Consider the following 24,321-nt stretch of genomic DNA (forward strand, 5'->3'; position numbering starts at 1 on the left):
ACCAGTATCATATTCTTGCTCTAGTATTCTAGACCTCTTGAAATGAATGCTAACATGACATTTGCCTTCCTTACCGCCGACTCAACCTGCAAGTTAACCTTCAAGGTGTTCTGCACAAGGACTCCCAAGTCCCTTTGCATCTCAGATTTTTGGATTTTCTCCCCATTTAGTAAATAGTCTGCACATTTGTTTCTACTACCAAAGTGCATGACTATGCATTTTCCAATATTCTATTTCATTGGCCACTTTCTTGCCCATTCTCCTAATCTGTCTGTCCTTCTGCATCCTACCTGTTTCCTCAACACTATTTGCCCCTCCACCAATCTATGTATCATCTGCAAACTTGGCAACAAAGCCATCTATTCCACCATCTAAATCGTTTATATACAGCATAAAAAGAAGTGGTCCCAACACCGACCCCTGTGGAACACGACTAGTCACTGGCAACCAACCAGAAAAGGGTCCTTTTATTCCCACTCACTGCCTCCTAACAATCAGCCAATGATCTAGCCATGTTAGTAACTTTCCTGTAATACCATGGGCTCTTAACTTGGTAAGCAGCCTCATGTGTGACACCTTGTTAAAGGCCTTCTGAAAGTCCAAATACACAACATCCACTGCATCCCCTTTATCTATCTTACTTGTAATCTCTTCAAAGAATTCCAACAGGTTCATCAGGCAGGATTTTCCCTGAAGGAAACCATGCTGACTTTGTACTATCTTGTTCTGCGTCACCATCATCTCATCCTTAACAATTGACTCTAACATCGTCCCAACCACCAAGGTCAAGCTAACTGGTCTATAATTTCCTTTCTGCTGCCTTCCTCTTTTCTTAAAGAGTGGAGTGACATTTGCAATTTTTCAGTCCTCTGGCACCATGATCCAATGATTTTTGAAAGATCATTTCTAATGCCACCATAATCTCCAACGCTACCTCGTTCAGAACCCTAGGATGCAGTTCATCTGGTCCAGGTGACTAATGTATCTTTAGGTCTTTTAGCCTTTTGAGCACCTTCTCTCTTGTAATAGTAACTGCACTCATTTCTCTTCCTTCACACACTGCAAGATCAGACATACCGCTAGTGTCTTCCACAGTGAAGACTGACGCAAAACACTTATTCAGTTCAGCAGCCATCTCCCTGTCTCCCGTTATTATTTCTTCAGCCTCATTTTCTAGCGGTCCTATACCTATTCTCATTTCTCTTTCATTTTTAACATACTTGAAAAATTTTTTACTATCTACTTTTATATTATTTGCTAGCTTGCTTTCATATTTCATCTTTTCCCTTCTAATGTTTTTTTTAGTTGCTTTTCTGTAGATTTTTAAAAACTTCCCATTCCTCTATCTCCCCATTATTTTTTGCTTTGTTGTATACCCTCTCTTTTGTTTTTACATTAGCTTTGACTTCCCTTGTCAGCCACGGTTATACTACTTTACTATTTGAGTATTTCCTCATTTTTGGAATACACATGTCCTGCACCTTCCTCATTTTTCCCAGAAACTAACACCATTGTTGCTCTGCTGACATCCCTGCCAGCAGGTCCTTCCAATTTACTTTGGCCAACTCCTCTCTCATACCACTGTAATTTCCCTTACTCCATTGAAATACTGCTACATCAGACTTTACTTTCCCCCTATCAAATTTCAAGTTGATTTCAATTATGTTGTGATCACTGGTTCCTAAGAGTTCTTTTACCTTAAACTTCCTAAGTGCCTCCAGTTCATTACATAACACTCAGGCCAGTATAGCTGATCCCCTAGTAGGCTCAACAACAAACTGCTCTAAAAAGCTATCTCTTCGGCATTCAACAAACTCACTCTCTTGAGATCTTTGCCAACCTGATTTTCCCAATCGACCTGCATGTTAAAATCTCCCATGACTACCATAACACTGCCCTTTTGACTCACCTTTTCTATTTCCTGTTGTAACCTGTGGTTCACCTCCCAGCTACTGTTGGGAGGCCTGTATATAACTGCCATCAACGTCCTTTTACCTTTGCAGTTTCTTAACTTAACCCACAAGGATTCAACATCTTCCGATCCCATGTCACATCTTTCTACTGATTTGAAGCCATTCTTTACCAGCAGAGCCATGCCACCCCCTCTGCCTACCTTCCCATCCCTCCGATACAATGTACAACCTTGAACATTGATCTCCCAGCTACAACCATTCTTCAGCCATGATTCAGTGATGGCCACAATATCATACCTGACAATCTGTAATATTGCAACAAGATCATCCACCTTATTTGTTATACTATGCATATTTAGATAAAATACCTTGAGTACTGTATTTGCTGTCCTTTCTAACTGCATCCCTAATGATTTGATACTCAGCCTGTTGGCTGCAACCAAGTCCCATCACCTGCCTGCCCTTCCTGACAGTCTGACTGCACGCTATCTTTACTTTTTTATCATCCATCCTATCCTGAGTCCCTTCACTCCAGTTCCCACCCCCCCTGCCAAGTTAGTTTAAACTCTCCCAACAGCTGTAACAAACCTGCCCATGAGAGTATTGGTCTCCTTCGGGTTCAGGTGCAACCCGTCACTTTTGAACAGGTCATACCTCCCCCAGAAGAGATCTCAATGATCCAAGAACCTGAAGCCCTGCCCCCTACACTAGCTTCTCAGCCACATATTTATCTGCCAGATCATCGTGTTTCTGCCCTCACTGGCACGTGGCACAGGCAGTAACCCAGAAATTACTACCCTGGAGGTCCTGCTTCTCAGCTTCCTACCTGGCTCTCTAAATTCACTTTTCAGGACCTCTTTGCTTTTCCTTCCTATGTCATTGGTACCAATATATACTACGACATCGGGCTGCTCTCCCTCCCCCTCTAAAATGTTGTGGACACGATTCGAGACATCCCTGACCCTGGCACTTTGGAGGCAACATACCATCCGGGTGTCCCGTTCACGTCCACAGAATCTCCTGTCTGTTCCCCTCACTGTCGAGTCCCCTATCACTACCACTCCCCTCTTCTCTCTCTTTCCTTCTGCACCACTAGCTTCCCTTTCTTTATTGCTCACTTAGCAGTTCTTGGTTGCTTTTTAAAATCTTCCCAATCTTCCACTTTCTCACTACCCTTGGCGACTTTGTATGCATGAGCTTTTAGTTTGATGCCTTCTCTTACTTCCTTAGTTATCCAAGACTGGCTCTCCCCACTCTTACTGTCCTTGCTTTTAACTGGAATGTACTTTTGTTGAGGACCGTGAAAAATCTCTTTGAAAGTATTCCACTTTTCCTCAACTGTCCCACCATATAGCCTGTGTACCCAGTCTACACTAGCCAAATCCTCCCTCATCCCATTGTAGTCTCCATTGTTTAGGCACAATACACTGGTGTTAGATCAAACTCCTGCACCCTCCATTTGTATGAGTGCCTTCTCTGTAAGAGGTTAACAGGTCTGGTTCTACACCAATGACTTCCTCCTCATGGTCACCAAACCTGTTGACTTGCAGAGGATGTGAGACTGCCAGCAGATCTACTCAGCTGCATCCTCTGCAGGGGTCAACTGGGAGAAGAGTGTGGGCTTCTTGAGGGGTCAGTGGCAGGTGGGCTGCCTACCAGAGAGGTTGAGAGCAACACACATCTCCTCTGCCTACGTTCCACAGAGCAGGCCTGGCTAGCAACCTGACATGACTTGGAGACAAAAATCTTTGCTCGGCTGGGATGCTGGTTGGGCCTCCTTTGTGCAATCTCATTCCAGGGAAGGGCATTAGTTATAAATCAGCTGGTCACCTCCATTATCTGGTATCGGCTAACTACTTTAGTCCTGCCCACTGCTTTTGTCTCCAGGATCCAGAAGAGGCTGGTGGACTTCTTCTGGGGAAGCAGGAGGCATTGGGTCTCTGCAGCAGTCCAGAGTGTGGAGGGCGGCCAGTTTTTGGTGTGTGTGCTCACCCAGCTGACGTCTCTCCGCCGGGGACCCTGCAGAGATACCTGTACAGTGACCAGCCTCCGAGACAGCATGGGCTGGTGATGCGCTTTCTCTGCCTCAGGACCCTGCAGAGATACCTGTACAGTGACCAGCCTCCGAGACAGCATGCTTCGGCCGGATTCGAACCCAGGACCGCTCGCCTTGAAGTCCGGTGCTGAAGCCACTGTACCACCGACCAGCTAATGCTAACACCTGTTCAGCCAGAAATGCACATCAGACACAGGCCTCAGGATAACGTGAGCCATCTTGTTGGGATACCCACCATGCCCTTCCATGCCAGGCTGAGGCAGTTCTTGTATGGCTCTCTTGCACACCTTCCATTTCCTCGCCTTCATCTGCTGACCAGACTCACTTTGATGGTCTGCTTCACCATCTGGCAGCGGAGGAGGTCCCCAGTGGAAGTCTCTCTATACAGGGGTGCTTCCCCTGTACACTGAGGACCTGGGGTGGAAGGTGTTACATCGGGCAGTACCGTACAACAGGTTTTTGAGCAGGTTCACTGACACCCCGTCCACCTGTCCATCCTGTGCCCGAGGGGAGTCAGTCTACCGCACTTATACGAAGTGTGAGAGGTTGCAGCCCCTGTCTGAGTGTCTGAAGGGGCTTCTGCTCAGGTTCTGGTTACACTTCAGCCCCGCACTCCTCACATACGGGCACCCAGTACGGTGGGGGGTGGATCGCAAGGAGGGTCTCCTGTGGGCATGGCCAAGATGGCCACTCACAGTTCCAGGCAGCGGGCAGTCAGGGGCTCTGCCAGGGCCGACAGCCTGTCCCTCTTCCAGGGGGTATGTTTGTGTCCGATTGCCCTTGGAAAGGGAGCATGCAGTCACCATAGATACAGTGGGAGATTTCTGGGAGTGGTGGGTCTCCCAGGGAATTGACTGTTTTATAGACAGTAATAAATTTATTTTAATTTGAATTTTATTGCTGTCTTGTAAATACTGAATGTTTGTACTTAGTGTGTTTTTGTGTGAATGAACTCTATAGTTTTGGAAAAAAATTGGGGTAGTGAGGGAGGGTCACACTGGGAGAGGCTCTGAGGGAGGGGTAGTACTGAGGGAGGGCTGGTACTGAGGGAGAGGTGTTACTGAGGGAGGGGTGTTACTGAGGGAGGGATGGTATTGATGGAGGGTCACTGAGGGAGGGTCAGACTGGGAGGGTCACACTGTGGGGGGGTGTTACTGAGGGAGGGGGTTGTACTGAGGGAGGGTCACAGAGGGAAGGATGTTACTGAGTGATGGTCAGTGAGGGAGGGTCACTGAGGGAGGGACGGTACTGAGGGAGGGTCACTGAGGGAGGGGTGGTACTGAGGGATGGTCACTGAGGGAGGGTCACACTGTGGGAGGGGTGGTACTGAGGGAGGGTCACAGTGTGGGAGGGGTGGGACTGAGGGAGGGTCACTGATGGAGGGGTGGTACTGAGGGAGGGTCACACTCTGTGTTGGTAGTACTGAGGATGCCCTGTGGTCTGTGTTCTTTGTTCTACCTGCAGACACAAGAGGCATGCTGATGGGATCCTCACCAGTGAACTCAGCAAGATGCGCTTACAGATCGCTGCCAGAGAGTTTCTGAAGAAACTCGGCGTGTCTCGGAGAAGGTGTGCGAGAGAATGAGACTGGGAGGGGTGAGGGGGGATGACAGGCAAGGGAAGTGGAGCCATAGGGTGGGGTTACGGTTGTGTGAGGGGTGGGGAATTAGAATGAGTTGTTGGAAGAGAGGTGGGGATGGAGCGAGGTGGAGGGAGGGGAGGTGCGGAATGCCTGTCCTGATTGTGAGGATCTCTTCTTCAGTGAGGACACTCAGCAGTTAACCCCCTTCCATCACAGCCTCAGTGACCTCAGTGCCCAGCCCAACCGCTCACTGCGAGGGACAACACCTCAGGAACCACGGTAACATGATGCTGTGCTAACCCTTTAACCTGCTCTAAGATCAATCTTACCCTTCCCTCCCACACAGCCCTCCACCTTTCTATCATCTGTGTGTCTCTTCCATGTCGCTAATGCCCGTTTCTCACTGTTACCATCGGGTAGGAGGTACAGAAACCTAAACGCACATACTCAGCAATTCAGAAATAGCTTCTTCCCCTCTGTCATCCGATTCCTAAATGGACATTAAACCCTTGACACTGCCTCACTCTTTTAATATACATTACTTGTGTTTTTTGCATGATTTAAAACTATTTAATATATGTACACTGTAATTTATGTATTTATTTATTATTATTTTATTTTGTGTTTTTTCTTTCTTCTATATTATGTATTGCATTGAACTGCTGCTGCTAAGTTAACAAATTTCACATCACATGCCAGTGAAAATAAACCTGATTCTGATTCTAAACCTGGTGTATCTGTCTCTACCACCCGGCAGAGAATTTCACACACTCACCACTCTGTGTGAAAACAACTATCACTGATATCACCCCGCCCTCCATACTTTCCTTGAATAACCAGAAAATGATACCTGTTTGTATTAGCTATTTGTGCTCTGGGAGAAGAAAATTCTCCAACTGTCCACTCAATCTTGCCTCTTATCCTCCTTTGCTCTAAAGAGAAAAACCCCAGCTCACTCAAGATTTTCTCTTAAATCACGCTCTCTAATCCAGGCAGCATCCTGGTAAATCTCTGCAGCCTCCCTATAGGATCCACACCCTTCCTGTATTGAGGCAACTGGAACTGGAACCTGGGTATTCCACTGCAGACAAGCTGCCCTGTGGAGGGGAGGGTGTGGCTTTAATTCCTGAGCAGAATTGCCAGGACTATAATTGAAACCCCATTAGTGCTGTGGGTTTGTGTCCATTCCTCGTCTGTTGTTGCTGGGAACTTGTTTATTGTTAGCATGTGTAGGAGGATACGGTGAGAAACTTTGGTTTGCCTGCCATACTCTGTCGGTACAATCACCAAGATTCATGATTGTTCAATATCATTTCCAGCACACAAATGTAACGGAGAACAAAATAATTGTTACTCAGGATCTGATGCAGCACAAGAATAAACAATACAACAAAAATAAATACATATGATAGCTTGTATACATAGATTGATTTATGTCCATAAAGTGACGCTGAGGACAGGAGTGTCTGTACATAAAGAGACTCTGACAGGAAATGATAAAGTAGTGGTGGTTGGGGGTGTGAAGTTAATGGGTGGAGGTGTTGATCAGCCTTACTGCTTGGGGAAAGGAACTGTTTTTGAGTCTGATGGTCCTGGTGTGGGTGTTACGTACCTTCCCCTCATGGGAGGTATTAGAAAATGGAAAATAATGGATTGCAGAATTAGTTTTACACTTACACAGAGAGGGCTGTGCAGGCCACATACCGTTACAGACGAGAGACAGAGAGAAATCACAAGTTCAGCTTTAGAGTACAACTGATCCCTTTGCGAATTTTATCCTTGAGTCTGGTGGTGTCTACTTTCAGCTTTTATATTTTCTGCTCAATGTGAGGGGGAGAAAAGAGATTCTTTGAGGAAGGAGAGGCATTTATTTTGGTTGATTTCTGAGGAAATATACAAGAAGTCTATGGAAGGGAGGAACGTTTCAGTGATATACACCACCATAGATCATGCATCAACAAAGTTTGCTGAGGGGATTCAGGGACTGGGCAAATTTCCATGGCAGTGAGCCTGGTTCCGTGCTGCAGACGGGAAAGGGGAAGATGAGGAATATGGTAGTCATAGGGGATTCCATACTGAGGGGAAGAGACAGGAGGTTCTGTCAGCCTGATAGAGATGCCAGCATGGTGTGTTGCCTGCTAGGTGCCAGGGTTCGGGATGTATCAGATCAGGTGCAGAGTATTCTGAAGGGAGAGGGTGAACAGCCAGAAGTCTTGGTACACGTTGGTACCAATGACATAGGTAGAAAAAGGGAGGAGGTCCTGAAGAGAGAGTTCAGGGAATTAGGTAGGAAGTTGAAGAGCAGAACCTCTAGGGTAGTAATCTCAGGATTGCTGCCTGTGCCATGTGCTAGTGAGTGCAAGAATAGCATGATCAGGCGTATTAATGTGTGGCTGAGGGACTGGTGTAGGGGACAGGACTTCAGATTCCTGGATCATGGGGCCTCTTCTGAGGGAGGTACGACCTGTACAAAAAGGACAGGTTACACCTGAATCCAAAGGGGTCCAATATCCAAGCAGGCAGGTTTAATAGAGCTGTTAGGGAGGGTTTAAGCTAATTTGGCAGCGGGATGGGAACCAGAGTGATATGGCTGAAGAAGGGGAAAACAGAAATAAATCAAAGACAGTGTGCAACAGGGATGATAGGAAGAACAGGTAGGAGATGAGGCATAAACACAACCAGTGGGATGAGTTACAGAGCAATAGAGGCACGGTGCAGTTAAATCAGAAAGCAACAAATACTGTAATGAGAGTGTTGTATTTGAATGTACACGGCATAAGGAATAAAATGGATGATCTTGAAATTCAGCTATAGATTGGCAAATATGACATTCTGGCCATCTTTGAAACTTGGCTAAAGAATGGCTGCCATTGGGAGCTGAACGTCCAAGGATATACGGTGTATCGGAAAGATAGGTTAGTAGGCAGAGGGGGTAGTGTGGCCCCGTGTACAAAAAATAATATTAAATCACTAGAAAGAGATGACATAGGATTGGAAGGTGTAGAGAGAGTCTCTATGTGTTGAGTTAAGAAATGGCAAGGGTAAAAGGACCCTAATGGTAGTTGTAAACAGGACTCCAAACAGCAGCCGGGATGTGGATTACAAATTACAGCAGGAGATAGAAAAGACATGTCAGAAGGGCAATGTCATGATAATCGTTGGGAATTTTAACATGAGTGTGGATTGGGATAACCAGGCCAGTACTGGACCTCAGGAGAGAGAATTTGTTGAGCCCACTAGGGGATTGGCTGTGCTGGATTGAATGTTGTGCAATGATCCGGAGGTGATAAGACAGCTTAAGGTTAAGAAACCCTTAGGGAACTGTAATCACAATATGATCGAGATCACATTGAAATTTGAGAGGGAAAAGATAAAATCCAATGTGTTGGTATTTCAGTGGAATAAAGGAAAATACAATGGCATGAGAGGGGAACTGGCTGAAGTTGACTAGAAAAGGACATTTGCAGGAAGGACAGCAGAGCAGCAATGGCTGGAGTTGCTGCAGAAAATGAGGGAAGTGTAAGACTATCTATTCCGAATAAGAAGACATTTTCGAATGGAAGAAGGACACTACCGTGGCTGACAAGTGAAGTCAGAGTCAAAGTAAAAGCAAAAGAGAGGGCATACAAGGAAGCCAGAGCAAGTGGGAAGACAGAAGATTGGAGAGCTTTTAAAAACTTGCAGAAGGAATCTAAGAAGGTCATTAGGAAGGAAAAGATGAATTATGAAAGGAGGCTGGCGGCTAATATTAAAGAAGATACCAAAATCTTTTTTTAAGTACATAAAGGGTAAAAGAGAGTTGAGGGTAGATATAGGACCAATAGAAAATGACACTGGAGATATTGTAATGAGAGATGCAGAGATGGCAGAGAAACTGAATGTGTATTTTGCATCAGTCTTCACAGTGGAAGACGTCTGCAGTATACCGGACCCCACCAGCCTCCGGGTCCAACATATAATTCTCCGTTACTTCCACCACCTCCAACAGGATCCCACCACTAAGCACATCTTTCCCTCCCCCCCCCGCTTTCCGCAGGGATCGCTCCGTTCGCGACTCCCTTGTCCCTTCGTCCCCCCCCATCCCTTCCCACTGATCTCCCCCCGGCACTTATCCTTGTAAGCGGAACAAGTGCTTACACATACACTTCCTCCCTCACCACCATTCAGGACCCCAGACAGTCCTTCCAGGTGAGGTGACATGTCACCTATGAGTCGGCTGGGGTGATATACTGCGTCCGGTGCTTCCGGTGCAGCCTGCTATGTATTGGCGAGACCCGACGCAGACTGGGAGACCGTTTCACTGAACACCTATGCTCTGTCTGCCAGAGAAAGCAGGATCTTCCTGTGGCCACACATTTTAATTCCACGTCCCATTCCCATTCTGATATGTCTGTCCACGGCCTCCTCTACTGTAAAGATGAAGCCACACTCAGGTTGGAAGAACAACATCTTGTATTCCGTTTGGGTAGCCTCCAACCTGATGGCACGAACATTGACTTCTCTAACTTCCATTAATGCCCCACCTCCCTCCCTTCCTTCCTTCTTTCCTTCCTTATTTATTTATTTATTTATTTATTTATTTATTCCTCTTCCTCTCTCTCTCTCTCTCTCTCTCTTCCCCCCCTTTTTTTCTCTTTTTCTTTTTGCTCCCTCTGTTCCTCTCACAATTACTCCTTTCCTGCTCTCCATCCTCTGGGCTCCACTCCCTTTTCTCCCTATGCTTCCCGTCCCGTGATCCTCTCCCTTCTCCAGCCTTGAATCCCTTTTGCCAATCAACTTTCCAGCTCTTGGCTCCATCCCTCCCCCTCCTGTCTTCTCCTATTATTTCAGATCTCCCCTCCCCCTCCCACTTTCAAATCTCTTACTATCTCCTCTTTCAGTTAGTCCTGACAAAGGGTCTCGGCCCGAAACGTCAGCTGTACCTCTTCCTATAGATGCTGCCTGGCCTGCTGTGTTCACCAGCATTTTTTGAGTGTGTTGCTTGAATTTCCAGTGTCTGCAGATTTCCTCATGTTTGCATGACTATATCACGTCCACTTAGGAGAGCGCTAACCACATCATCAAGAATAATCAGCATCCTTTTGTGTCACTGCTTCGTATCTTCTATCCAGCATTAGGGTAAAAAAAATAGGCAGCCTAATTATGCTGCATGGAAAGGGAAGGGGGACATTATGGTTAAGAGATGATGCCAAACATCGTCGGGAAGCGGCAAGGAGAGGGAGAGAACAAGAATCGGATGAGGCCAGGGCCGCATGACTCCAGGATCAAAGAGTCAGGACAAAGAAAGATGAGAGAAGAAGAGACAGAGGAGGAGAGGTATGCACGTCTCCAGGATCAGAGACAAAGAACAAACAGAAGAGATGAAGAGACGGGGGATGAAAGGACTGCACGCCTCCAGAATGACAACGAGAGGCACAAGGGTGGCAGATAAACCAGAAATGATGCCATCAAAAGTGTCCTTCATTAAATGAGGAGGAACTATATCTGCTTTGCTATGCGTCGTTCTTCTTTAATAAACAGATTTTCTACTTCAGTTTCCAAAGCAAAGCGATACCAATAGCATTCAGGAAAATTTAATGTTCATTCTGGTCACATCAGACTGCACTACCCTTCTCTCACCCCGTTGGTCAACTGGTCACCCCGTTGTCCAGTTCATTTCTAGAGATATAGAATATAAAAGCAGGGATGTGATGTTGAGGGTCTATAAGGCACTCGTGAGACCACACTTAGAGTATTGTGTGCAGATTTGGGCTCCATATTTTGGGAAGGATACACTGACATTGGAGAGGGTTCAGAAAAGATTCATAAGAATGATTCCAGGAATTAAAGGGTTACCATATGAGGAACGTCTGGCAGCTCTTGGGCTGTATTCCCTGGAGCTCAGGAGAATGACGGGGGATCTCATGGAAACATTCCAAATGTTAAAAGGCCTGAAGAGATTAGATATTGCAAAGTTATTTCTCATGGTAGGGGATTCTAGGACAAGAAGGAACGACTTCAGGATTGAAGGACGTCCATTTAGAACTGAGATGCGGAAAAATTACTTTATTCAGAGGGTCGTAAATCTGTGGAATTTGTTGCCATGGCTGTGGAGGCCAAGTCATTGGGTGCATTTAAGGCAGAGATAGATAGGTTCTTGAATACCCAGGGATTCAAAGGATATGGGGAGAGGGCAGGGAAATGGGGATGTCTGGAAGAATTGGATCAGCCCATGATTGAATAGCGAAGCGGACTCGATGGGTTAAATGGCCTGCTTCTGCTCCTACATCTTATGGTCTTATGGCTTCTGAAGAAGTAGAATGCGCTCACTTAGCCATAATTTCCATGTGATCTTCCACAGAGGAACCAAAGGCTAGCAAACTTCTCCAACTCCCCATTCCCCCTTCCCAACTTCTCCATCTCCTCCTTTCCACTTCTCACCTTTCTCCCTTGCCTTCCACATTCGCACTTTTGCCAACTTCCCCATCCTGTTTCCCACCTTCTCCATCTCCCCTTTCCAATTCCCACCTTCCGCATATTACCCTTCCCCAATCCCACTTTCTCCACTTCCCTTTCCCCAATGACACCACCTCTCCCTTCGCCCTTCTCTGCCTTCTCCACCTTCCCCATTTCCACCTTCTCCACCTCCCCTTCTCATTCCCCATTCCAACCTTCAGCACCTCACCATTCCCATCCCCAACTTCTTCAACTCTGTCTTACCCCTTCACACCTTCTCCACCTTTCCTGTCCACCTTCCTCATTTTCACCTTCTCCACCTCCTCTTCCGCATCCAATAAACCACCATCCCTTCCCCATTACCTCCTTCTCCACCTCTCCCTTCCCATTCCCACTTTATCCATCTCCCCTTCCATGTTCCAAACTTCTCCACCTCCTCCTCCTTCCCAGCTTCTTCACCTCCCCCTTCCACAATCCCACCTTCTCCACCTCCAGCTCCCCCTATCCGGTTCACATCTCCAACTTTCACTTCCCTACTTCCACCTTCACTACCACCCCTTCCCAATTCCACAATCTCCACATTCCCCTTTCCAATTCCCACCTTCGCCACCACACCATACGGATCCATTCAGAGCAGTATGCCCAATTCCCCACTGATCCAGTCTGAGTGGTATGCCCATTCCCCATTGATACAATCAGCCTGGTATGCTCATTCCCCATTGATGTAGACAGAGTGGTATGCCCCACTCTCATTGATACAGTCAAACTGGTATGCCCCATTCCCGTTGATACAGTCAGAGCAGTCAACCCCAATCCCCATTGATACAGGCAGAGTTGTATGTCCCATTCCCATTGGTACAATCAGAGCAATATGCCCCATTCCCCACTGATACAGGCAGAGTTGTATGTCCCATTCCCATTGATATAGTCAGAGCAATATGTCCCATTCCCCATTGATCCATTCCACCTTCCTGAAGTCGGTCACAAGCTGTTTTCTTTGCTGATCCTGAGGTTTATTTTTTCACTTGAAAGTAGTTCACTCTATGTGAGTGAGCCAGATAGCTGCCTTTGGTTATCATCACCGAGTTGGGAGCCAGACCAGGTCTCTGCTGCGATGTTCGACACTCTAGGCAGGAGAACTGCGTCCCCAGTTGTTTCTTTCAAGTTGGTCATCTTCCCTCACATTCCATCTCTATTCCTGATATAAAGTGCAAGAAATCACACTGCTCCGTAGAACATTCTGGAGTAATGTGTGCAGTTCTGGTCACCCTGTTACAGGAACGATGTGGAGCCTTTTGGGAGAGTACGTAAGATATTGGATGTGGATAAGTGGACAAGAGCTATAAGCAGAGGGTTGACAAATTTTGGGTTGTTTTCTCCGGAGAGGCGGAGGATGAAGAGAGACCTGATCGAGGATAACACGATTACGAGAGGCACAGATAGAGTCGACAGACAATGTTTTTGTTGAGTGGAAGAATATTCAAAGGAGGTGTGCAAGAAATTTCTTTCACACTGACTGTGATGGGTGTCTCGAATTGTCCTGCAGGGTTGGTGGTGGTAGCAGATATGATAGTGGCATTTCGGAGGCATTTAGACAAACACATGGACAGACAGGCAATGGAGGGATTTTACAGTACTGCGCGGAAGTCAAAGGCACACATATATAACTAAGGTGCCTAAGACTTTTGCACAGAATTGTACTTGTCAACGTGGAGTGGAGAGAAAGTTTTAAAATCTGGCAGGAGCAAAGGATGACGGGAATGGTGAGGTGAGGTGCCACAAGAGTAGTGTTGGACAAGTGGTAGAAAATGGTGAGGGTGAAGTGCCATGGGAGGGGTGTTGGACAAGTGGTAGAAAATGGTGAGGGTGAAGTGCCATGGGAGGGGTGTTGGACAAGTGGTAGAAAATGGTGAGGGTGAAGTGCCATGGGAGGGGTGTTGGACAAGTGGTAGAAAATGGTGAGGGTTAAGTGCCATGGGAGGGGTGTTGGACAAGTGGTAGAAAGTGGTGAGGGTGAAGTGCCATGGGAGGGGTGTTGGATAGGTGGTAGAAAAGGAGTTCCAGTGGTTGGTCTGGTGCTGTGGGTGCAGACACACCCAGCCCTGAGACACCGGGCAAGGTCACTTGATTCCATACAATTGGTTTATTGATCATTACAGAATGTCTCTCTGGTGTTTCCCGCTCCCTCCCCTCGCCCTTCGCCTTTTCCTAAATGTGATTCCCCTCTCCCTGCCCCCTTCCCACTCTCGGTCCACAATAGAGATCCATATCAGAATCAGGTTTATCATCGCTCACATACGTCATGAAATTAGTTTTTCTTGTGGCAGTAGTACAGTGCAATACATAAAATTACTACAGTACTGTGCAAAAGTTCTGGGCATTCTAGCATTCCAGCATCTTGTGCACAGTACCATAGGCCATGTGCATGCAGAAAGGATTAGTTTTGATTGGCTTCATAAACAGCACAAACGCGGTGAGCCGGCTGGCCTGTTCCTGTGCTGTACTGCTGTTAAGTTAACAGCGGTCAGACAACCAGTGACAACCAAACCACTAAGCAATCTGCACTCAACATTTGCAGTTATGAACAGAATATCGTGGCTGATGAGAACGGAAGGAACGTGTTCTGTCTCAACTGGATCCGCACAAAACTATTAACTAACAGGTAAAGGGTAAACTTGTGCAGTAAGTTCTACCGATGTGTTTGACTGAAAAATGTTGTCAGCCCCAGTATCTGGAGAAAGTTTGCGTAATGACTGTTCGGCCACCATCTGGCCAAACATTGGAAAAGGGTCAACCGTCCTGTGCCAATTTTGTTCAGAATAGAAACACTATCACCTGCAGGTTTCTTGGCCGTGATGTCCATGTTGTGTAAACAGGACATATTCTTGGTGAGATTTACACTCAGGAACCGAAAGCTCCATATCCACTCCACTTCAGCAACATTAATACAGGCAGGGCAGTGTACCCCATTCCCCCCACTTCACACATTCACCTCCCCTTCCCCACTCCCACATTCTCCACCTCCCCTTTGCATTCCCACCTCCACTTCCCCATTCCCACCTTCCCCTGCCTCCTTCCCACTTCCACCTCCCCATTCCCCTTCTCAACTTCTCCAGCTAACCCCTCCACAACTCCCCCTTCACCCATCCCTTCTTTCCCAACTGCCTCTTCCCCATGTCCCCTTCCCCTTCCCAACTTCTCCACCTCCCTCTTCCCCATTCCCACCTCCCTTCCCCTTTCCAGCTTCCGCACATCCTTGTTCCCCCTTCCCCTTCCCACCTTCTCCAGCTCAGCACTATTCATAGAGATAGGGTGCTGTACTTCCTACCCAACCTGAAGACCATGATCAGTCACCTTGCTTTGATGACACTGAGGGTGATGTGCAAAGGCACTCCTGAAGTGGGACTATACCGCCATTTTTTCATCGTCACTGGGTCTGAATCCTGGAACACCCTACCCAACAGCTCAGTCAAAGTACCTTCACCTGAAAGAATGCAGTCAGTCGATCATCAAGATGGCTCACCCCTCGCCTTCTTAGGGCTATGAGTGGGGGAATAATGGATTTTGGCCATGCCATGGTGTAACAGACATGTTGGAGAGACCATGGGACAATTGGAGATACTCCTTGTTGCTGCAGTTGCTCTGATCACCCATGAGTTCCCAATGTTTTCAAGCTAAAGGACTTGTGAGCCAGGCTGAGACAGGGTATTCCTAGAGGTGGTGGGAGAGGGATTTGACACCCCAGCCCAGCCCAGCCCACCCCAATGAAACAGCCTAGACCATGCCCTAGCCCAGGGTTTTCAGTCGAGTCCCTCTCCTACCGTGGGCTGGCAACTATCTGTGGTGTGGGGGCAGGCTGGTGTGAACTGGGAAAGGAGGCTGGGGTCCATGTACTCCAGGGGAAAGCAGTTGCACCAGAGGCTGGTGCCCTCACCTGTGAGTGAGGTTCATGCTGCCCACAGTGTCTCACACTGTCTGCACGTCAAGTGCTGATCATTGGTCTAAACCATCTTTGTTTCTCCACAGCCTTTCTGAAACGGAAGTGAATGAAGCGCAGCTTCTGTGTCCCATTTTCACTCAGATGATGGGCGATATGAGACAGAATGGGCTCCCACTCCACCCCATCTAGTTAACCAACCGCAAGCATTCGATCTGGAGATGGTGTCAGAGATGAAAGCATTTGTGTCATTCACCATCTGTCTCCCCTTTATGAATCAGTGGGCTGTGGATTTTGTTGTATAACTCTACACTAACCTTTCTGTGTAACTGACGCTTAATGGTCATGTCAAGGGGAATATTCCTGCAATGTTACTGAAAGAAAACAGTAAAGATTCTGAGCAACATTTTTCTGCATTGTGACATTTTATTGTGAGCCTACACAAAGGAAATCTCTTGGTATCTGTCAGTAGACTTTGAGCAATGGACACTCATCTATCTCAACAAATTTCCTGTGACAAACTTCAATCTGCACCAGTGCCTAATTGCAGCAAGACCCTCTGAACGGGGAAGGTTTTGAGGCATATAAGCCACGTACAACCAAATAAGACCATAAAACATAGCAGCAGAATTAGGCCGTCATCTTTGGTGCCCTGACTAATCAAGAATCTATCAACCTCTGCTTTAAATATACCCAATGACTTGATCTCCACAGCCGCCTGTCGCAATGGATTCCAAAAATCTGTCCAACCTTGTCTAAATATATCTCCTGAGGTAGTTTCCACTGCTTCGTTGGGCAAAGAATTCCACAGATTCACCACCCTCTGGGAAAAGCAGTTCCTCCTCATTTCCATCCTAAATTTACTCCTCGAATCTTGAGGCTATGTCCCCTAGTTCTAGTCTCACCTACCAGTGGAAACAACTTTCCTGTCTCTACCATATCTATTCCTTTCATAATTTTCTATGTTTCTATAAGATCTCCTCTCATTCTTCTGAATTCCAGTGAGTACAGTCCCAGGTGACTCAATCTCTTCTCATAGTCTAACCCCCTCATCTCTGGAATCAACCTGGTGAACCTCCTCTAAACCTCCGTTGCACCTTCAACAGAGGTAAGGAGGAATTTCTTTAGCCAGAGAGTGATGAATCTGTGGAATTTTTTGCCACAGGCAGCTGTGGAGGCCAAGTCTTTATGTATATTTAAGGTAGAGGTTGATAGATTGGTTGGGGACATGAAGGGATACGGGGAGAAGGCAGGAGACTGGGGCCGAGAGGATGATTGGATCAGCCATGAAGAAATAGCAGAGCAGACTCGTGGGCCAAATGGTCTCATTCTGCTCCTATCTCTTCTGGTGTTATGTGTCTGTGTTGGGACCGATTCTTTTTATGTTATATTTCAATGACTTGGATAATGGCATTGATATCTTTGTGGCCAAGTTTGTGGATGATATGAAGATAAGCGGAGGGGCAGGTGGTGTTCAGGAACCAGAGAAGATGCAGAAAGACTTGGACAGATTGGGAGAATGGGCAAAGAAATGGCAAATAGAATAGGCTGTTGGGAAATGCACGGTCATGCATTTTGGTAGAAGGAATAAAAGCATAGATTATTTTCTAAACCACGAGAAAACTGAGGTGCCAAGAGACCTGGGTGATCATGTAGGATCCTCTAAAGGTTAATAGGTTGAGTCAGTGGTAAGGAAGGCAGATGTATTGTTAGCTTTCATTTCAAGAGGACTAGAGTATAAAATAAAAGATATAATATTGAGGCTTTATAAGGAACTGGTGAGATCTCACTTGGAGTATTGTGAGGCCTTAATTGCTATAAGTTATCCTGGGTGTAATTGAGTGGAAAAAAAGATTCAAAACCCTTCTCCAGAAATGACAAGGCCTAGGTGAATAGGATTATGAAAAACACCAAGGGCTTCTATACATTTCTGACAGGTTTGAGGACGACTAGTGGAGGTTTAGGACCAGTCATGGGTAAAGGAGGTAAACATGTCCCTGGATTCAGAGGAGGTCAGGGAGTTTGTAACAAATACTGTACTTCAGTATTCATTGGTGAGAGGGACACTGATGAAAGTGGCGTCAATGTCAAGTACACAATTCAGCAGGAACATGTTAAAGATAAGAAAGAGGATGTGTTAGAACTTTTGAAAAGTATTTGAATAAATAAATCCACGGGCCTGGACAGGACAGGATACACCCCAGGTAACTACGGAAAGTGATGGAGGAGACGGCCATGCCTTTCATGATAACCTTTGCATCCTCACAGTTCATAGGGGGATTGGAGGATGGCAAATGTTCCATTTTTCAAGAAAGGTAATAGGGATAATCTATAAGACTATGAAACCATAAGACATAGGAGCAGAATTAAGCCATTTGGCCCATCAAGTCTGCTCCATCGTTTCATCATGGCTGATCCATTTTTTCTCTCAGCCCCAATCTCCAGCCTTCTCCCCGTATCCCTTCATGCCCTGACTAATCAAGAATCTTTCCTAGGAATTATAGACCAGTGAGTCTTACATCAGTGATGGGCAAACTATTGGAGAGGGTTGCTAGAGAGAAGATTTATGATAATTTAGAGAAACACAGTTTGATTAGTATAGTCAGCATAGCATTGCGAGGGGAGGTTTAGCCTCATGATTCTGATTAAATTCTTTGAGGATGTGACAAGATATATTAATGAAGGTAGAGGAGTGAATGCTTTAGCAATGCATTAGATAAACTTCCTCATGATAGACTCATTCAGAAAGGCAAGACTCATGGGATCCAGCGAAATGTGGCTGTGTGGAATCAGAATTGGCTTTCCCATAGTGTGGTTGTAGATGGAGCATTTTCGGCCCGGAGGTTGGTGAACAGTGGTGTTCCACAGGGATCAGGGACCTGTTCTGCGACCCCTGCTCCTCGTGATTTTTATGTATGACTTGGAAGAGGAAGTGGAAGAGTGGGTTAGTAAATCTGCAGATGATATGAAGATTGGTGGTGTTGTGGATAGTGCAGAAGATAGTCATAGATTACAATGGGATATTGACCGAATGCAGAGCTGGGCTGAGAATTGTCAGATGGAATTGAATCTAGAAAAGTGTGGAGTGATTCAGTTTGGAAGGTTGAATTTGCAGCAAAAACAAAAGTTAATGGCAGGATACTTAGCAGTGTGGAGGACCAGAGGGATGTTTGGTCCACATCCATAGATTGTTTAAAGTTGTGGCATTTTGGGATACCAGACCATTGCGTAGAGAGATTGGTAGGGGGCTTATGGAACACAGGGACTTAGGAATGCATATGTACAGTTGACTGAAAGTGCTGTCACAAGTAGACAGATGGTAAGGGAGCTGTTCTGCCCTTCATCAGTCATGGAACAAAGTGTAGGAGTCGGGAAGTAATGCTGCAGTTGTAGAAGTAATCAGTGAGGCCCCACTTGCAGCTCTGTGGACAGATTTGGTCACCCTGTTGTAGGAAAGATGTTAATAAGCTAGAAAGAGTGCAGAAAAGATTTACCAGGGTGTTTCCTGGTCCTGGGATCCTGAGTTAAAGAAAAGCAGTGGGGAAGACAAGGATTAGGACTTAGTTCTATGGAAAGTAGGAGATTGAGGGACGACGTGAGAGAAGTGTGTAAGATCATGGGGTGAAAGCACATCATCTTTTTTTACCAGGGATGGGTGCTATATACAAGGTGACATAGGCTTAAGATCAGAGGTGAGGGATTTAATAGGATATTAGGGGCAGCTCTTCACAAAAAGGGTGGTACGTATTTGGAATGGTCTACCACGAATACCGGTTAACGCGATAATATTTATGATATTTAAAAGCCATCTAGATAAGTATATGGAGAGAGTTTGTGGGTCAAACACACGCAGATGGGAACGGCTTACAGAGCAACACAACAAAATCCCACGCTGTAATCCATCTACGCCCACCAGCACGTGGCACAGGGAGTAGTCCAGTGACTACTGTCCCACAGGTGCTGATTTCCCTCCTGATATTCAGTGTGCATGATCCATTCCCTCTCTCTCTTTCTCTCTCTCTATGACATTTATACCAACATGTACTACTACCTCTGGCTGCCCACCTTCTCCTGCGTCCAATTTTCTCCAGGTGATGACAGAGCCAGTGTTCATCATCTCACTATTCTGTGACCCAGACAAGGTACAGCAAGTTTTGCTCACGGACACTGAGTATCTAATTTTTAACCACAGGTCACCATAGAGACACCAGCGCAGACATGAAGTAACAGAAAACATAAAAAAGTAACCAAACCTGTCTTTGACACAATCCAATCTGTCCACCTCAGCATTAGGCAGCCAATTCAATCTCATTACAGCCGGGGACTTTAACCAGGTCAACCTGAGAAAGGTGCTGCCAAAGTTATACCAACATGTCTCCTGCCCCACTAGAGGCCCGAATATACTTGACCACTGCTACACAGCAGTCAAGGATGCCTACCGTTCCGTCCCACGACTTCACTTCGGAAAATCGGACCATCAGGCCGTATTCCTCCTCCCGGCTTACAAACAGAAACTGAAGCAGGTGGTCACGATGTCAAAGGTGGTGTCACGTTGGACGGAGGAAGCGGATGAGGTCCTCCGTGACTGCTTTGAATCGGTGGACTGGTTAGTATTCAAGGATTCAGCAGCTAACCTCGATGAGTATGCCTCAGCTGTCATGGACTTTATTTGGAAATGTATGGAGGACTGTGTGTCTCGCAAGACGATCCGGGTATTCCCTAACCAGAAACCTTGGATGAATTATGAGGTCAAGTCCCTTTTAAAGGCTAGAGCTGCGGCTTTTAGGTCCGGGGATACCAGTCGCTACACGGAATCCAGGCGTGAACTCTGGAAAGCCATTAAGGGCTCCAAGAGGCAGTACCGAGCTAAGTTGGAAGCACAGGCTAACCAGAGGGATGCCAGTAGACTATGGCAGGGTCTAAATGAGATCACTGGGCGCAAAGAAAAGGTTGGAAATATCAATAACTGTGGCGCTTCTCTTCCTGACGAACTTAACGTATTCTACGCAAGATTCGAACAGAAGAGTGTCCTGCTCCCTCCGGATGAACTGGACCTGGCGGCATCGAGATTCATCGTCACCGAGGAGGACGTTAGAAGGGCCTTTCTGAAGATAAATCCAAGGAAGGCAACGGGCCCAGATGGCGTCCCAGGACGTGTTCTCCGGGCCTGTGCAAGCGAGCGAGCTGGAGTGTTTGCTGATATCTTCAACTGCTCCTTGCTTCAGTCTAAGATCCCCTCGTGTTTTAAGAAGGCAACGATAATCCCAGTGCCAAAGAAGAGCAAGGTGGCATGCCTAAATGACTATCGACCTGTGGCTCTCACATCAATTGCTATGAAGTGCTTCGAGAGATTGGTTATGGCACACATCAACCTCAGCCTACTGGTCAACCTCGACACTTTGCAATTCGCATACCGGAGCAACAGGTCAATGGCAGATGCCGTCTCTCTGGCCCTACATTCCTCCTTAGAACACCTGGAGAATAAAGATGCATACGTAAGGCTCCTTTTCATTGACTACAGCTCTGCCTTTAATACCATCATTCCAAATAAACTGATTCCTAACCTCGGAACCTGGGCCTTAGCACTCAGATCTGCAGCTGGATCTTCAACTTCCTCACAGACAGGACCCAGGCTGTAAAAATAGGGGACAAGCTCTCCTCTACAATCACTCTGAGCACCGGTGCCCCACAAGGCTGTGTACTCAGCCCCCTGCTGTACTCACTGTACACCCATGACTGTGAAGCCAAGTTTCCATCAAACTCAATATATAAGTTTGCTGATGACACAACAATTGTAGGCAGTATCTTGGGTAATGATGAGTTTGAGTACAGAGAGGAAATTAAGAACCTGGTGGCATGGTGCGGAGACAATAACCTATCCCTCAACGTCAGCAAGACGAAGGAATTGGTTGTTGACTTCAGAAGGAGTAACGAACTGCACGACCCCATTTACATCAGTGGTGCACAAGTGGAACTGGTCAAAAGCTTTAAGTTCCTCAGGGTCAATATCACAAATGACCTGACTTGGTCCAATCAAGCAGAGTTCACTGCCAAGAAGGCCCACCAGCGCCTTTACTTCCTGAGAAAACTAAAGAAATTTGGCCTGTCCCCTAAAACCCTCACTAATTTTTATAAATGCACCGTAGAAAGCATTCTTCTAGGGTGCATCACAACCTGGTATGGAAGCTGTCCTGTCCAAGACCGAAAGAAGCTGCAGAAGATCGTGAGCACGGCGCAGCACATCACACAAACCAATCTTCCGTCCGTGGACTCACTTTACACCGCACACTGTCGGAGCAGTGCTGCCAGGATAATCAAGGACACAACCCACCCAGCCAACACACTTTTCGTACCTCTTCCCTCTGGGAGAAAGTTCAGGAGCTTGAAGACTCGTACGGCCAGATTTGGGAACAGCTTCTTTCCAACTGTGATAAGACTGCTGAACGGATCCTGACCCGGATCTGGGCCGTACCCTCCAAATATCCGGACCTGCCTCTCAGTTTTTTTGCACTACCTTACTTCCCATTTTTCTATTTTCTATTTATGATTTATAATTTAAAATTTTAATATTTACTAATTTAAACTATTTTTAATATTTAATATTTGTGATCAAGGGAGCATGAAGCACAGAATCAAATATCGCTGTGATGATTGTACGTTCTAGTACCAATTGTTTGGCGACAATAAAGTATAAAGTATATCTGTCCACCACAGCATTAGGCAGCCAATCCAATCTGTCCAATGCATTATTGGTAGCCAGTCCAATCTGTCCAACACACTATTGGTCAGCCAATACAAGCCTCCACACCATGTTCAACATAGATGTAGATACTGAACAGCTATAGGCCTAGTACTCACACCTGAGACACGCCATCACACTCAGTCCTCCAGTCTGAGAAAGAACTTTCCGTCATTATAGAACATAGAATAGCACAGCACAGTACAGGCCCTTCGGCCTACAATGTTGTGCCGACCCTTAAACTCTACCTCCCATATAACCCCTGTTACGTACCCCGTAACTGGGTTGCCAAACCAGCAGAAATGGATCACTCAGTTGGAGTCTGGAGTACTAGAACTAAGAAAGTTTTATTAAAGAAACAAGCAACACAGTAATCGAAAGGATAATAAATGCAACAGTTCAGCGATGATAAACACACATGTGCACAGAATTAAGATAACAGCATCAATCAAGCTCTATCGTTGTCTAGGGGTAAATGACCAAATTTCAAAGTGACTCAAAGTTCAGTCCAGTTTAGTAGTTCAGTTTGCAGTAATCGTTGCCATGGCGATGGACAACGTGGGGGGAGAGAGAGAGAGAACAGGAACAACTGATCATTCAGAACGGCTTCACTCACAGACCGGCGAGATGGCTCACAAGGAGCTTTTGGGCGGGTCCTTGGTGATGTCACCTGAGGTCACCGACTGTGACCCCTCCTCCAGATGCGGTCGATCCTCTGCAGTGAACCTGGCACCCAGGCAAGGGCGGACACACACCGGGTTCCCGCTGATCGTACCTTTCCACCCTGTGCGTTGTCCGATACTTCTCACCAACTCGTGAGAGGCGTACCGCTTCCAGGGTCTCGTTACCTCGGGTGGCGTGTGTCCTGCCTTAGCGAACCGGTCCCTTTTTATCCCCCTGCTGGGGTATCGTCTGTCCATCACTTCAAACAGTTCAAGGTTCAAAGGGGGAGCCGCTCCAGACAGCTCTCTCTCCCATGTCCCTTCATTACACATCTCCAGACGCTGCTCCATTGTTCCTTATCTCTCCTTCCCCTGAGGGCAGGTGGCAGACCACTTGCTGATGTCACTGATGCTAACCCAGGCCAGCAAACATCTTAATTTTATGTGTATTCTCGTCACACTTCCCCCCTTTAAGGATTTTTACCGGGAGGTAAAAATTACAAACATGAATACATTATTTGATACATACACAAATATACATCTTTATCAGCTATTTGGCTAACACAGCAAGTTTGAAGCTGTCAACACCTTGACAGACAGTCATCGAATTTTCTGTTCCTTTTACACGTGTTATTAATAATCCCTTAGACCAGGCTCCAACTCAGCAAACTTCATAATGGCCAAAAACACTGATGAATTGCGATCAATGTAACCTCCCATTTGGCTTTTTCCCGGACCACAATAACAAGGGTCGTCCCATTCCGACTCAGTTTTCTCTCGCAAGGGCTTAGTAGGAGGGGGACGGGTATTGACCGCAGAGTTATTGCAAAACTTCCTGCAGTACCCCACCATCTCCAAGAGCCTTCTGAGGGCCCTCTTGTCTGTCGGGTTTGGGAGGTCAGCGATAGCCTGCACTGTAGCTTGCATCGCTGCCAGCTGCCCCTGTGTTACCACAATTCCCAGGTAAGTGACCCTCGTGTGGCCGAATTCATTTTTT

The 24,321-nt window shown here is 46.5% G+C and overlaps 1 protein-coding gene across 1 annotated transcript in view; it reads left to right on the plus strand.

Annotated features, from left to right (window-relative positions):
- Positions 1-16,323, plus strand: part of LOC134354210 (secretin-like) — a 38,019-nt gene extending 21,696 nt beyond the window's left edge. The window contains exons 3-5 of the mRNA XM_063063104.1: positions 5,434-5,538; positions 14,565-14,648; positions 16,013-16,323. Coding sequence (XP_062919174.1) covers positions 5,434-5,538; positions 14,565-14,648; positions 16,013-16,115 — 292 coding nt within the window. The 3' untranslated portion in view covers positions 16,116-16,323. The remainder of the gene's footprint in view (positions 1-5,433; positions 5,539-14,564; positions 14,649-16,012) is intronic.
- Positions 16,324-24,321: the final 7,998 nt, after the last annotated feature.

Source organism: Mobula hypostoma, chromosome 11 (assembly GCF_963921235.1).
Source record: "Mobula hypostoma chromosome 11, sMobHyp1.1, whole genome shotgun sequence".
Classification (NCBI taxonomy): domain Eukaryota; kingdom Metazoa; phylum Chordata; class Chondrichthyes; order Myliobatiformes; family Myliobatidae; genus Mobula; species Mobula hypostoma.